The sequence below is a fragment of the Hemitrygon akajei genome, chromosome 21, assembly GCF_048418815.1.
Source record: "Hemitrygon akajei chromosome 21, sHemAka1.3, whole genome shotgun sequence".
Lineage (NCBI taxonomy): Eukaryota > Metazoa > Chordata > Chondrichthyes > Myliobatiformes > Dasyatidae > Hemitrygon > Hemitrygon akajei.
In genome coordinates, this window is record NC_133144.1 from 50,530,244 (window position 1) to 50,547,041 (window position 16,798).

General features: G+C 39.3%; 1 protein-coding gene across 3 annotated transcripts in view; it reads right to left on the bottom strand.

Annotated features, from left to right (window-relative positions):
• micu1 (mitochondrial calcium uptake 1) overlaps nt 1-16,798 on the bottom strand; it is a 130,688-nt gene that overhangs the window by 75,789 nt on the left and 38,101 nt on the right. For all 3 annotated transcript variants that reach the window (XM_073025386.1, XM_073025384.1, XM_073025385.1), the window contains one exon: nt 820-973. In XM_073025386.1, coding sequence (XP_072881487.1) covers nt 820-973 — 154 coding nt within the window. The remainder of the gene's footprint in view (nt 1-819; nt 974-16,798) is intronic.

Here is a 16,798-nt window from a genome sequence, read left to right on the forward strand (position 1 = left end):
GGCTGCATCACTGTCTGTTATGGAGGGACTACTGCACAGGACCGAAAGAAGCTGCAGAAGGTTGTAAATCTAGTCAGCTCCATCTTGTGTACTAGCCTACAAAGTACCTAGGACATCTTTAGGGAGCAGTGTCTCAGAAAGGCAGCACTCATTATTAAGGACCTCCAGCACCCAGGGCATGCCCTTTTTCTCATTGTTACCATCAGGTAGGAGGTACAGAAGCCTGAAGGCACACACTCACTGATTCAGGAATAGCTTCTTCCTCTCTGCCATCCAATTCTTAAATGAACATTGATTCTTTAGACACTACCTCACTCTTTTTTAAAATATACAGTATTTCAGCTTTTGCACGTTCTTTTAATCTATTCAATATATGTAATTGATTTACTTGTTTACTGATTATTATTATTTTATTTTTCTTCTCTCTGGTAGATTATGCATTGCATTGAACTGCTGCTGCTAAGTTAACAAATTTCACGTCACATGCCAGTGATAATAAACCTGATTCTGAGATACAAAGCAAAGATTGGAAGGTGTGCCAAATGATCAAGGGAATTAGTTGTTGATGTTCATCACTGTCCACCATAATAACATGCCGCCAAGTCTATGTGCAAGCAAACGATAGCATGGCAGCCTATCTGTGAGTGGGCAAACAGCTTCAATTCTGATGTTTTCATATTAGTGACATAGACTATCTAGACTAATTTATGAAGAAAAAACATCCATGGCAAGTTTTAAAAAATACATGATATTAACATACTCTGTGCAGGTACACCTATGACAATAAACTTGAACTTGACTCGATCGATTTAAATATACCTTCCGATCTCTGAATCCTCTCCGCTTCTTTTTTTCACTTTGTCCATCCTCTTCCTGTGGCTTTACAGCGTCTCCGCCATCTTTTTGCTCTTCTACTCCAGAGGGATCAGTTTTGGGAATGTGCTTCACTGTTGCAGCAGCTTCTGCATGAGCTCTGAAGACAAATTTAAAAAAATTAAACATTATTGTACAGAATAAAACTATCTAGTAATTTTGTTTGGATAGGCAACTGGTTCGGGAGTAAACCCCAAGGCAAAAATCCGGAGCCGGGGTCCCTAGGGCAGTTTGATGTTGTTTACAACTTCACTCTGGCAACTTCTGCAACGACACTGGTGCCAAGCTGCATCGGTGCTTGCCCATCCCTTGGACTACATCAGTGACGTGGAGAGGAGGAACCCACTGTATGGGTAACAGCTGGTTCTTCAAATCTTCCCGCCCAGGCCTGCACTCTGGAGAAGACACAGTCCACCTGAAGCGCAAACCTATGATCCCCTGGGATTGCCGGCTATACCTACCAAGCAACTGGAAAAACACATTAAAACATCTCATCTTCAAAGATTCCTGTAAGCCTTTATAATTCCACCCTTATATTAATTTTTACACACAATCAGGATATTTACTTGGTCATCTCAAAACAAAAGGGCATTGTACAAATTCAGTTTCCAATGTAGACAGCTTTAAAGGGTCTTGCTACAGCCCTATCAGCAAGAGAAATTTTAACATGAGCTTTATCTGAACTTAGAATCTGAAAAACCCTTCTCCTCAATACTTACCTTCATGATTGTTATGTTTGTGGTACTGGGAAGCCCAGCGGCCATTAATAACACACACGAGAGTGAGAGAGGCGAGAAACAAATGAGCAGCTATTTATTTTACTCGTAGGTCATTTAACCAGAATCCTCTCTCACATGACGTCCAGTACATAATACACAGGGAAGCTTGACAGCAACCCGTAATGGTCAAAATATACATGAATACATAACAGTGATATCCTTCTCCATGCTCTTCATGCCCTTCCACACCTTTGGCTACCTGTCCTTTTGCTCCCCCAGCACTTGGCACATTCCCTACTACAGTCTTCAGCCTCAGTTCTTCGTTCAAAATTCCTATTTTCAACATAAAGTCTGAGTCATCTTCCTTACATTGCAACTTGGTAAATACATCATCTACTAAGAAAGGTAAAACTGAGATGCGTTCTACATAAATCATGTTTCCTGATGAAAAGACTTTGATCATCTTTCAACACAATGGAATTCATAATCATTCAGTGGACTGGAAGTTTGTAATGTGGACAAATACAACAAGTAAATTATTCTGGAAAAACAATTTCCATGAATTGATGCCCTGTTCCAACATCCAAAATCTGTTAAGATATTAAGAACTTTGCAGTCATGTTCTTCATCAACAAAATGTAAATTGTATTCAAGATGAAGACTCCTGACCCAAAATGATGACTTATTATTCCCCTCTACTGATGCTGCCTGACCTGCTGAGTTCCGCCAATATTTTGTGCGTGTTTTCGTAAAGTATACTTGCAATATTTCTAATTTGGTAAAGCTTTTTAGAAAGAAAATGTAACAACAAAAATAAAGTAGATTTGCAACTTTTTTTTGTAGGAGGGCTTGAAGTACAAACAACAAAAGCAGGTTGTTGGTGAGGATGAAGTAATTAAGTGCTATCATCTGGGATCTGGCCAGATGCTCATATTCTTCACTTGTGGTGCTAGGCTGCATTAATCAATTCTGGATACAGATTAAGCTGACATGTCATACCTAGGAGTTACCTATCAAGTGAAATGGGCAGCAAGTGAAACTTAGCTTCAGATATCAGATTCTATTCCCCTACCACAAAATATCCTGACTTGTCACTGCTGTCAAAGATCTTAAAGCATTTCAACTTGTATATGTCTTTTGACTGTCAGAAAATTTGTTTGAGGAGAAAACACTTATTGTTAAAAATAAGTTTAAATAAACCCTGTTATGCAGAAAATGAAAGGATTACCATACGAGAAATGTCTGGCAGCTCTTGGGCTGTATTCCCTGAAGTTCAGGAGAATGGGGGGGGGGGGGGGGGGGAATCTCATAGAAACATTCCGAATGTTAAAAAGCCTGAACACATTAGATATGGCAAAGTTACTTCCCAGGGTAGGGGAGTCTGGGACAAGAGGGCACCACTTCAGGATTGAAGGACATCCATTTAGAACAGAGATGCGGAGAAATTACTTTAGTCAGAAGGTGCTAAATCTGTGGAATTTGTAGTCACAAGTGGCTGTGGAGGCCAAGCCACTGGGTGTAATTAAGGCAGAGATAGCTAGGGTCTTGATTAGCCAGGGCATCAAAGGGTGTGGAGAGAAGGCAGGGGAGTGGGGATGACTGGCAGAACTGGATCAGCCCATGATTGAATGGCGGAGCAGACTCGATGGGCCAAATGGTTTACTTCTGCTTCTATATCTTTTCCTTTTTCAATCTCTTTATTAGTATTAATAATATTATGAACAAAATACAATTGATATATTAATAAAGGGATTACAAACATACAAATTCCCATTACACATGAAAGAATACATAAGCAATGATTACAGTATAAATGAGTTTTCTCAAAACATGAACCATACAGTATATGTATGAACAAGGTAAATCTAGGTATTTCATAATATATGATATAAAAAAAACAGAAAAAAGAAAAAAAATGTTTGCAAAATTGACTAACCTACTAATCTAATAGCTAATGAAGAAGAAAAAAGAAGCAAAAAAAGAAAAAAAAACTAAAAAAGAAAAAAAAGGGCTGTTTATAATATCTCACAAGAATACATAATCATCAGTGTCGTCAACTCCGATCCTCTCAACATAAATAAGATTAAAGCTGGAAAATCCAATAAGCTTGGAACAGGGTCATATTACATCATATGAAAATACTGAATAAATGGTCTCCATATCTTTTCAAATTTAATAGAAGTATCGAATACACCACTTCCATTTTTTTTTTTTACACCATTTTTTTAGATATTTACAGGTTAGGCATTTTTTAAGTACGGTACTTTCTACGTTTCCAAATTTTGTGTCTTCAGATATTTTGGAGAGTTTGTTCGAATTAAACCCTTTTCAAAAAGGGCTTATATCAAAACTTTATAATATAATTATGAAGATACGTTCAGAGCCCCTTTATAAGACAAAAAATGATTGGGAAAGAGAGCTTAATCTTATTATTCCTATTGAGAATTGGGATAGAATTCTTCAATTAGTTAATACATCATCTATATGTGCCAAACATTCATTAATACAATTTAAGGTCGTACATAGGGCCCATGTGTCCAAGGATAAATTAGCTCATTTTTATTCTTATATAAACCCTATTTGTGATAGATGTCAATTTGAAATCGCGTCTTTAACTCATATGTTTTGGTCACGTCCACTTTTGAAAAAATATTGGAAAGATATTTTTGATATTACCTCTGCGGTATTGAACATCGATTTACAACCCCATCCTATTACCGCAATTTTTGGTTTACCAATAATGGACTCACTTCATTTATCTTCTTCCGCCTGTCGAATGATTGGATTTCTCACTTTGATGGCTAGAAGATCTATTTTGTTGAATTGGAAGGAAATTAATCCTCCCACTGTATTTCATTGGCTTTCTCAAACTATGTTATGTTTAAATTTAGAAAAAATCTGCTTCTATATCTTATGGTCTTAAAACTACCATGTTTTAATTTTTGAAATGCACGTTAAATTGAAGTTCAGCTCTCAGCCCTTTGTTTTTATTCATACTGAGGAAACATTCCAATGCAAGAAGTTGCATAATGCTTCTTGTTAAAGCTATCTCTGATGGAAAATAAGTGGTTAAACGTGCTTTGTATGTAGCTGCTCTCTTTAGTATATCAGTGTTCTGCCACTGGATTCAATGACCAATCCAGCAGTGGACCAGTGGGTCAGATACATCAAGTGATCTTCAGCTTCTCTTATAAGCCAAGCAGAATGTGACAGATACCAATTCTCCAACCAACTTCAGGCTAATGAACAAACCAGTCCAATATTCACCAGTCTCCTTGTTTTATACTTCGAAACAGTATGATACACTGAAATTTGTTCTCAAGTGGAGCCTAAAGTTACAAAATCTGGCAATATGATATCGATTAATTATGGGAACATTGTTTAAATGGTCACCAAGATGCTCCTAAGACAGAAGTCAAAGCTGATCTGTAATGCTGAGGTTTTATAAAACATTGGTCAGACCAGATATGGTGTATTGTGAGCATCTTTGGGCCCCAAATACAAGATATTCTGGCATTGCAGAAGGACAGAAGGGGTTTGTTTTCAAGAATGGAAGAGTTAATATACGAAGAGCATTTGATAGTTCTGCGCCTGCACTAGCTGGAGCTCAGAAGAATGAGGGGGCAATTTCAGTGAAACCTACTGAATATTGTAAGGTCTATATAGTATGGATGTGGTGAGGATGTTTCCAATAGTTGGAGAGTCTGGGATCAGAGAGCACAGGCTCAGAAATTAAGGACATTGCTTTAGAACAGAAATGAAGAGAAATTTCTTTAGCCTAATGTTGGTTAGTCTGCGAGATTCATTGCCATAATCGGCTGTGGAGGATGCATCATTGGGTATATTTAAAGCAGGGATTGATGGGTTCTTGATTAAAAGCATACCAAAGGTTATATGGAGAAGGCAGGAAAATGAGATTGAGAGGGATAATAAACGAAGTCATAATCGAATGGCACAGCAGACTCAATGGACTGAATGTCCTAAGTCTGCACCTATGTCTTATCTTTCTGAACTCCAAACCCTTTGCAATAAAGAGCACAATATCCTCATTGCAACTTGCCTTTTGACCCATTTTCACATCATAGGCAAACTTGGAGAGCTTTTATTTAACTTCCCTCTCCAGGTCATTGAAGTAAATATTAAATAATCTAAGACCACTGATTCCTGGGACAATCCACTACTTACATTCTTCAATCTGAAATAAAACCATTCATTCCAATCTTGTTTTCTATGCAAAAACTAGTTTTCACTTGCTATTAAATCCAAGGTATCTCAAGAGTATTTTCAGGGTGTTCAGAATGTGGAACTTGAAATGGTTGAGATGGCTAGCAACAATAATTTGTGGAGGAACTACATAAATGTGAAGAACAGAAGGTATGTCTATTATGTGAAATAGAAGGCAACCACGTGAAGCATTAATGTACACCTGAAATTAAAAGGTTGAATTTTGTAAAAGTGAGTATTTGAATAATGAATACCTATACAACCAAACACAAATAAAAAAAAACTGTTGACCTATCATCGTGTTATTGCTACCTGCTGTTGTTACAGGTGAAGTATCCAGGGTGTGCTCTGAAAAACTCGAAAAGCTGGTTTCTTGAAATTGTTGATTTCAACATAAAGTCCTGAAGGCTATAATGCTCAAAGTCAATAATGAAATGCTATTCCTCAAGCTCACAGTGTAAAGACCAGAGATAGAACAGAATGGAAATGGCATGGAGAACAAAAGTGACAGTTGGCTGGTCATCCTTGCAGACTATATTGGGGGGAGTCTTGGACCAGAAGGCATAGCCTCAGAATAGATGGATCCCCATTTTCAAACAGAGGTGAGGCGGAATCTCTTTAGAGGGTGGTGAATCAGTGGAATTCATTGCCACTGACAGCTGTAGAATTAGTAAGGGCATAAATGGCTTTGGTGAGAAGGCAGGAGAATAGGGTTGAGAGGGATAGCAAATTAGCTAAGATCAAAATGATGAAGCAAACTTGAGTTGAATTGCCCAAGTTTGCTCCAACATCTTAGGAAGTAAGCAACTGGTGCTTGGTTTCTTAAATTTTCAGAGTAAACTCACATTAGAGTCACAGAACACAAATTGCTGGAGAGGATAGCAAAGAATACCATCATCAAGTGCATCAGCCACTGGCCCCTACATCCCAAAATCATAATTGAGCTAATTTCATTGAGTAATAATTCAAATAACAATTTCTTCAGTGTTGTACATATATAGTTCAAAGATGGTAAATCACCATTCCAGATACAAATCAATTTTGTGCAGTAAGAACTCCTGCAATTTCCAAAGCACAGATAAAAATTCTAAGGCTAGAGTAAGTGGATAAAGTTATAGATTCATCTCTGATTTCATGACAAGGCTTGAGTTGTAGGTTAAATCTTCTCTGATGAGCACAAGTTGAATTTGCAAGTAAACAGCCTGATACACTCAATCAACAGTTGAAGTCAGAAAATTACAAAATAAAACGTAAGGATTTCAAGATTGTTTATTGTCATTCTTCAGTGCACGAGTGTAAAGGAGAATGAAATTATTGTTACTCTGGATCCGATGGAGCAGTAAAAACGTAATAAGTGTAAAGAAGACAAACAAAAAGAACAATAAATATAAATGCAGTTCCTTCAAAAAGTATCTAGCCTCCACAACCATTTTCATATTTTACTGCAATACACACAGAACGTTGGAAGAACTCAGCAGGCCAGGCAGCACCTATAGAAAATAGTAAACAGTCAACGTTTTGGGCTGAAATCCTCATCAGGGTTCATGTTTGTTCTGTTGCATTTTCTAAAGTTAAAATATATTGACATAGGATTTTTTAGAGCTAATCTACAAACCATCGTGCATCATGTCAAATCAAAAGAAACATTCGAAAACCTGTCAACAATTTACTGAAATTAAAAACTAAAATGGAGTCTGAAAAAGTAGTCACCCCCTTTGTAATTGCTACACTAACTTTTCTCAAGTGTATACTGTATATGACCTTACCAACTCACTCAATTTGATGTAGAAAATTGGAGGATCACCTAAATAAGTACCTCCTCTCCATGTCAGACCAACCTGATCGAACATCTCTGGCAAGACCTCAAGATTGCTGTCCACCACTGCTCCCCAAATAATTTGGCAATTTTGCAAGGAAGAATGTGTAAATCTTGCTCCATCATGTTGTGCAAAGCTAATAGAAGAGACTAATTCAGAGAGACCACTGGCTGTAATAGCTGCAAAAGGTGGTTCAGCTAAGTACTGACCAAAGAGGGATGAATACTTTTTGAACTGCTGACATTTTGGTTTTTGAATTTTTAGTTTTTTAAGCTTGACAATATTCCCGTGTGTTTTGGGCTCTACTGTGGAGGGAAAAAAAGGAGCACATGACTCACAAATAAAAATTCTCAGTTAAATTGATCAAAGTCCCTGGTTATAATACTCATTTATGTGAACAAAGGGTTGGGGGCTGAATACTTTTACAAGGCACTGTATGAAAGCAATCCTATAAAACATAATGTATAAGCAATTGTTATATACATAGGATGATTGTATGTAAATTAACTGACGCTAAGCATTGTGTCTGCAGTCAACTCGTACAAAATGCTGGAGGAACTCAGCAGGTCAGGCAGCATCTATGGGAAAGGGTACAGTTGACATTTTGGACCGAGACCCTTCAGCAGCACTGGAGAAAAAATGATGACGAGTTAAAATGTGGGGAGAGGCGAGGGAGAAACACAAGGTGATAGGTGAAACCGAGAGGGGGAGGGGTGAAGTAAAGAGCAGAAAAGTTGATTGGTGAAAGAGATACAGGACTGGAGAAGGGGGAGTCTGATAGGAGAGGTCAGAAGGCCATAGAAGAAAGAAAAGGTGGGCGAAGAAGTGCCAGAGGAAGGCAATGGGCAAGCAAGGAGATAAGGTGAGAGGGGGAAGGGGATGGGGAATGATGAAAAAGGTGAAAGAGTTGGGGGGGGGGGGGGTCATTACCAGTCCCTGCCCAATTTCTTTTACCAATCAACTTTCCAGCTCTTTACTCCACTCCTCCCTTCCTGGTTTCACCTATCACCTTGTGTTTCTTCCTCCCCCCCCACCCCCCCACACTTTTTAATTCCACTCTTCATCTTTGTTTTCTCCAGTCCTGCTGAAGGGTCTCGGCCTAAAACGTTGACTTTACTCTTTTCTGTACATGCTGCCTGGCCTGCTAAGTTGCTCCAGCATTGTGTGTGTGTTGCTTGGACTTCCAGCATCTGCAGATTTTTTCTTCCTCGTGATGTGTTTGCAGTGGTGGGGGAAGGGGGGGGGGGTTGGTTAATAGGTGGAGGTGTCAATTAGCCTGACGGGTTGGGAAAGTAAAAGATATTTTCTTCTTTTGTTTTTGAGTCTAATGGTTCTGGCATGGATGCTGCGTAGTCTCTTCCATTATGGGAGTGGGACGAACAATCCGTAAGCAGTTCCACTTTACTTTTGCTCTATATATGCAAAATACAGTTCAGTAGAATTATAAAGTTACAGCTTGACATGTGGAGTTAATAAAATGGAGAAAGCCAACAAGCCCACAATTCAACTTCTTGTGAGAACTGAAGCACAAAACGTATGATTAAGACTTCTGTGTACAGGCTGGACAAAAAAATTTACAAGCTATTCAATATAATGCAAATTGGTATACACTATAAAATTATTGGATTTTACTTTCATTCATATTCTTCATCTATTGTGTGTATCTAACTTGTATCAAATTGACATCCTTGTCAGATACATGATATGTGCTTCGAGCAGGTAATGAATATTGTAATTGATATTTCTGAATACTGCAAACATTTCAGAACATCAATGCATCAGCCTTCCAAAAAGATTGAGCATGTAACTTGAACAATGATGAATGTGCAAATAAGTCAGCTGCTATCCTTATAAAAGTGAAGAAATACTTAACCCACTTGTGGGCCTCCTGCGATTTTACATTTTCACAAGCATACAAGGCCACTATACTCAAGGAATCATTCAAAAACTGTAATTATAAAATTCTAAAACACGCTTAAAAAATAAATGGCACTGTAGTTCCTGTCCCATGCTTGATTCTACAACCAAGAAAGCACACCCTTGACTCTGCTTCCTCAGAAGGCTGAGGTTTGGTATGCCCATGGCTCTGATCAGAATCCTATGCAGGTCCATTACAGCTTGTAACTGTTCCTCCCATCCAAAACCACAAAAAAATTGTAGAGCTGTAAATGCAGCCTTCCCTCATGCAAACCAGCTTTCCCTCCATTGACTCTGTCTACACCTACCACTGGCTTTAGAAGGCAGCCAAAATAATCAAGGATAGCACACACCCCACCTCCCCCCAAGACATTTCCCTTCTCTCCTCTCCAGTCAAGAAGATACCAAAGCCTGAAAGCATGTATCACCTGACTTAAGGGAAGCTTCTCACCTACCTTTATCTCTCTTGATTTCAGACCACTAGACAGTCCAAAAGTTCCTAACAATTGACAGATGAGTATGCTTGGCTATATCTGTACCTCAGGTTTTACTAGTTAGAGCTGAGAAAAAAATAAAACCAATAATAATAATAAAAATAAATATGCAATCAATATCAGAAACATGAAATGAAGACTCCATGAAAGTAAATCTATGGGTGTAGAAACAGTTTAGTGATGGTGCAAGTGAAGTTGAGTGAAGTTATCTCTTTTGGTTCAGGAGCCTGATGGCTGAGGGGTAATACCTGTTCCTGAACCTGGTGGTGGGGGTCCTGAGGCTCCTATACCTTTTTCCTGATGGTAGCTGCAAGAAGTGACAATAACTTGGGTGGTGGTGGGGTCCCTGATGGATGCTGCTTTCCTGCGACAATACTTTTCCGTGATGGACTGGACCATATCCATGACTTTTTATAGGATTTTCCATTCAAGAACATTGATGTTTTCATACCAAGCCATAGTTCAACCAGTCAAATACTCCTTCATCATACATCTGTATAAGTTTGTCAGAGTTGAATCTTCATAAACTTCTAAGAAAGTAAAGGCACTATCATGCTTTATTTGTAATTGAACTTATGTGGTGGGTCCAGGACAGATCCTTTGAAGTGTTAACATTGAGAAATTTAAAGTTGCTGACCCTTTCCACCTGATCCCCTGATGTGGACTGGCTCATGGACTTCCAACTTCCTCCTCATGTAGTCAATAATCAGCTCCTTGGTCTTGCTGACATTGACTGAGAGATTGTTATTGTGGCACCACTCAACCGATGTGCAGATTCATCACCACCTTTGATTTCGCCAACAATGGTGTCATCAGCAAACTTAAATATGGCACTGGAGGTGTGCTGAACCTTACTGTCACAAGTGTAAAGTGATAGAGCTGAGGGCTAAGCACACAGCCTTATGGTGCACCTGTGCTGATAGAGACAGTGGAGATGTTGTCACAATATGAACCGACTAGGGTCTGAAAGTGAGGAAATCGATGATCCAATTGCACAAGGAAGTATTGAGGCCAAGGTCTTTCAGGTTATATTCTGTATACATTCTCTGATATTAAATTGAACCACTGAAGCTTATTGATAATTTATAGTGGGGATGATAGTATTAAATGTTGAGCTGTAGTCAAAAAAGAACATTCTGTTGTATGCATCTTTGCTGCCCAGATGTTCCAAGGTAGAGTGAAAAGCAAATGAAATGGCATTTGCTATAAATCCCTTATACCAGTAGGCAAATTGGAGAGGATCCAAGTTGCTTCTCAGGCAGGAGTCAATGCATTTCATCACCAGCCTCTCAGAGTACTTCATAATAGTGGCAATAAGTGCTACCTGGACAATAGGCATTGAGGCAGACAACCACGTTCTTCTTACATACCGGTATAATTGAAGCCTGCTTAAAGTAGCCTGCTGAAGCAAAAGGTTAAAGATCTCAGTGAATTCTCCAGCTATTTGATCAGTTTAGGTCTTTAGTACTCAGCCAAATTCCCCATCTGGATGCTTTTGGTGGGTTCACCCTCCAAAGGATGCTCCCACATTGGCCTCAGAGACTGAAATCACAGGGTCATTGGAGGCTGCGGGAGTTTGTGAAGGTTCCTCCACGTTTTAATGGTCGAAACAATGTGATTGCATATATGTGATGGGTCCAATACTGGCAATCAGATATGTTAATGCCCTTTAAAGCTGCTGATTTTCTCCACTGCCAATTCACTAATGTAGACTTACACAAGTTTGCCTTGCTAAAGTCAACAATCAACTCATTCATTTTACTGACCATGAGGGCAAATCGAAATGACTAAACATTTATAGGCCAAGATGAACAGAAGACTCTGAAGCCTTAGTCACTGAATATATTTATGAAAGCTTCTGGATACAAAAACTATCAAGGTGTGTGAAGAAAGAGGAAGTACATAATATTATCAAAGAAAATCTCAAACAATCAAAGGCTGCAATGGACTGCATGTACTCAATTTTCCCCTGTACACTCAGACCTGCATAACACTATCCCTCGCAGCGCTGTTTCATTACAATGCAGTTATTCAATTCTTCATTGAAATTTTTTTTAAATCACAAAAAATTAATTCTGAACAACAGTTAAAACTTCAAGAGCAGCTGCCATTACAGTAAGCATTCAATCAGCCAATGAAGAGTGCTTTACATATGTTCTGCCTCCCGTGTGTGTAAACGTTCTTACTCTCTTACCAATTTATTCCTTTTTTTTAAAAAAACCCATAACGTCTGGAAAACAGCCTGCAACTTCCAGTGAGGGTAGTATGTCTAAGATGTCCAAGAATTAGCATGGATGTGAAACTCCAAGGATTTCAGACGGAATCGGTCACCCAAAACATTGTTGAACTGGCCAATGAAGTGGGATTAGAGGATGTTAATTATGGCAATGTTGAAGAATTACTGCATTTGCATGGTGAGAGCCTTAATCACAAAGAGCTTCAAGAATTAGCAGAGCAATGCATTCTGGGCAAATCTGAGGACACAACTGGAGAAGAGGAAACACCAGCAAGAAATCTCACCACAAAATTCCTCAGCGTTAGCATTACAGAAGTCATGCACCAGTTCCTCGACAATGTCCTGACTGGGAGTGAAGAAATAAGGCAATGAAAGGAATACTAGACATGATTTCCTGCTACTGAGAACTACTTCATGAAAGGAAGCTTAAGAAAAGGCAGTTAAATCTCAACGCCTACATGAAGAAACCAAAGTTAGAGGAGAAACCACAAGCTGGTCCCTCCTCTAAGATATAACCACGGCCTGCTTCACTCTGCTGCTGCTGCAGCGATGTGTTGCTGCTCCAATGATGTACAGGTTAGGCCTATTTGCGTGTTTATTACTCCATGAATTACTGTGTATACATAAAATAATAATATTTTGGGTTTGATGTTTTAAAATCAGGCACACATGTCCATTTCTAATGACCCAGCATAGCGCTGGTTTACACGGCGCTCCACTTCTGCGGAACACATCCTCAGCATTAAGCAGAATCCGAGTGTACTGTTCTTCAATGGCAGCTCTACAGGACTGCTCAGTAACATATTTTTGATGTTCTTCCATTCCCTCTTCATCATCCGCACCAAACATGCAGTCCACAGGAACTTTCCTCTATGTGTTGTTGATCCTTACCATAATTTCAAGTACTTAGTACTCTTACAAATATTCTAAAAACTGATTGAATACCCTTACCTAATCTCTACCTACAATTCTTTGCCTGGTATCCAAAAAGAACCATCATTTCTGATTCCTTTTCCTCTTTCCTGTTCTCCCCTTCAGGTTGAGCTACACAAGTTTTACCTTGTTTTAAAGGAGCAATGCACAAGCATCTCAGTATTGTTCAATGGGAATATCCCATAGTAAAGTGAAGAATGGTGCATGCATGAGAAAGAACAAGACAATCTTCTGGCTCACTGAGCAAGCAGATATATTGTCCAACTCATGTTTTCAACATTTCCTTTGCATTACTGATAGAGCATTCAGCTTTGTTGCTGTACCAGATGATAAAAACACATTAAAATATGCACATTGTCACTGAAAGCTACAAGTGGCGATATGAGCCATTAACAGTCCAACTATTTTGACAAATGTTTAAATTGAAAAATTAGCAATATTTTCCAGTTGTTTGCCGAGTGGTAGAAAGGCCCTTTCTTGTGTTTTCTTTCCTTATCTATCAGAATCCGGGCAGCGCTAGCAAGGCCAGAATTTATTACCCAGCCCTGATGATACTGCAGTGATGAGCAGACTTCACGAACAGTTGTTCTGTTGTCATTCTTCAGGTGAAGGTACTCTTAAAATGCTATTGGGAAGTTCTGGGATTTTGACCCAGTGAGAAAGTAGCAACATCAATATAGCAACAGTGAGAATAGTTGCAACATCGAGGTTAGGATGGTGTGCCACTTAGATGGAGTCATTCAGGTGATGGTGTTCCCATGCACCTGAATTACCGGTCTTATGTAACAGCTATGTGATGGGGAAGTGCTTGTGAAGTACTCTAGATGAGTAACTACAGTGCATTTTGTAGAAGATACAGGCAACCCCAATGATAGAGCCATTCGGGCTACAGAAATTCAACGTTACCAAACTCAAAGTACTACGCAGAAGTCTGATTTATGAAATAAAATTCATTCTTCTTTTTCAACTCGCATTCTTTGATGCATGACGTTTATGTATTGTGGGTTCATTTTGCTGCCTAGCAGTACCAAAATCCCAAACCCAGAGTTTTTCACATATTTATGCTCAAAGCACTCAAGCTCAAGTCAAGTGTGTAGTTGTTGTCATATCATTAAACCATCTTATTTAATTTGCATTTAAATGTGTACAACTTCATTCAAACTCAAGGCCATTAGGCAATGGACACCTACAGGTATCCTTATCAGTTTTAAGATCAAATGCTTCAAGTGTCACCACTCCAACCCCTGCTGTGAACTAGAAGCTGTGATACTCATCATTAATCTTGAGACAAACAACGCATCTCCACTCACGGGATTCAATGGAAAATTCAATTTCACACAGCAGAAAATTGTTATACGAAACCTAAAGGGCGTTGAGGATGGATGGCACACCAATCAAAAAGGCAGTTGCACCCTCATGGTACAAAGCCTCTTAACAGTTGTAGTTAGGAAGTAGGGAGTAGGAATTATTCTGACTTCTGGCAATGGTGGTGGTGGAAAGGCTTTAGGACATGTCGGCAAATTATTTACTCCAAGATACCCAGCCTCTGACCTGTTCTTGCTACAAGGTGTGTGGCTGGTCCAGTTGAATTTTTGGTCAAAGTTAACCACAGAGGATGTTGGTGGTGGGAGGTTTGGCAATGTCACTGAATGTCCTGCCATAGGTGGTTAATCTCTCTCATTGTTGCCTGCCACCTTGGCATTATAGAGACTTTAATACTGTGGGCAGACACTCTCAATTCAAATGTGGAATTTAGCTCTTTAGTTCACATCTGGAACTGTGATGATGTCTTAAACCAAGTAATCTGGTGAATCCCTGCTGTGGATTGGAGAGCATAGGCTGCAATCAATGGCATTTTTCATCACTTTACTGATGATTAAGAACAGACTAAATAGACTTCCATTAGTCTAATTGGAATTATCCTGCTTTTTAGTGAACAAGATACACCTAGGCAATTTCCCACATGACTGAAAAGATGCCAGAACTGTAATTTTGAGTAGCTATCTATTTGAATGAAGAAATAATTCTGTCTTAGTTGAAAATAAAATCAATGTGCACACAATCCAGAACAGCTGAGCAGGCTATCACCATCTGTTTTCTGGATTGCCCTGAAGTCCTGATGCATCATGCAGCAGTGACCCTGAACAGATTAGATATGGCAAAGTTATTTCCCATGGTAGGGGATTCTCAGACAAGAGGGCACGACTTCAGGATTGAAGAACGTCCTTTTAGAACTGAGATGCCGAGAAATTACTTTAGTGAGAGGGTGGTAAATCTGTGGAATTTGTTGCCATGAGTGCCTGTGGAGGCCAAGTCATTAGGTGTATTTAAGGCAGAGACAGATAGGGTCTTGATTAGCCAGGGCATCAAAGGGGTGAAAGCAGGGGAGTGGGGATGACTGGAAGAATTGGATCCGCCCATGATTGAATGGCAGAGCAGACTCGATGGGCCGAATGGCATACTTCCGCTTCTATATCTTATGGTCTTATGATTAACTATACCTTTGTAAACAACCTGCTGAAATAAGATGAGCCACATCTTGACATTAAATTCTGGCAAGAGAACATTAATACAATGGCTTTCAGAATAACTCGCTTTTGGCCCTACTTCCAAGAACCTTGGTTCATTGCTAGTTAACATTGCATTCTCAATAATGGTTGAATGCCCTCATTGATATCAACTTTTCATTCACTGCAGCCTATTCATTGATCAGACCATTTAGTTGGATGGACCTGACATCACATCATCTATAAGCAGGAAATATTAATCAATATTAACAAGCAATACAAACATGCTATTACAGGCCTCTAGTTGTTTTGTTGTACAGCAGCCACAAGGGGCCATTAGATGTGGCATTCTGTTTAGAGGTATAATACAGAGCATAGATCAATACAGCACAGTGCAGGCCCTTCAGCCCATGCAGTGCCAACCATTTAACCTACACTAAGATCGATCTATCCCTTCCCTGCTACATAACCCTTAACTTTTCAGTCACCCTCTTGCCCATCTAAGAGTCTCTTAAGTGTCCTTAATCTACCACCATCCCTGGGAACGCATTCCACGCAACCATCACTCTATGAAAAGACTCTACATCTGACACCCTCCCCTCACTATACTTTCCTCCAAATATCGTCAAAGTTATGTCCCTTTCTATTAGCATTTCCACACTGGGGAAAAAAGTCTCTGGCTGTCCACTTTATCCATCTTGTACAGCTCTATCAAATCACCTCTCACCCTCCTGGGAGGAAATCCACAAGGTCACAGACAGAATGTACAAACTCTTTATTGACAACAGCAGGAATTGAAGCCTGATCTTACACCTGACAGAGCTGAAAGCATATGCTAACCACAACACCTTGAGAGATTAAGCAAACTTTCTTAAACAGCCTCTGAAATTGAGTCTCCGTACTACTTCGTACAAATTTCAATAGCCTCTGGGTGAAATAAAAATTCTACTCATCTTAGTCCTGAATGGCCACCCTCTGAGTACTGATTCTAGACAGCCAAGTGAAACATCAAGACCCCATCCACCCCATCAAAGCAATAAAAATTTCAAGTATGTCAATCGTATCACTTTTTATTCTT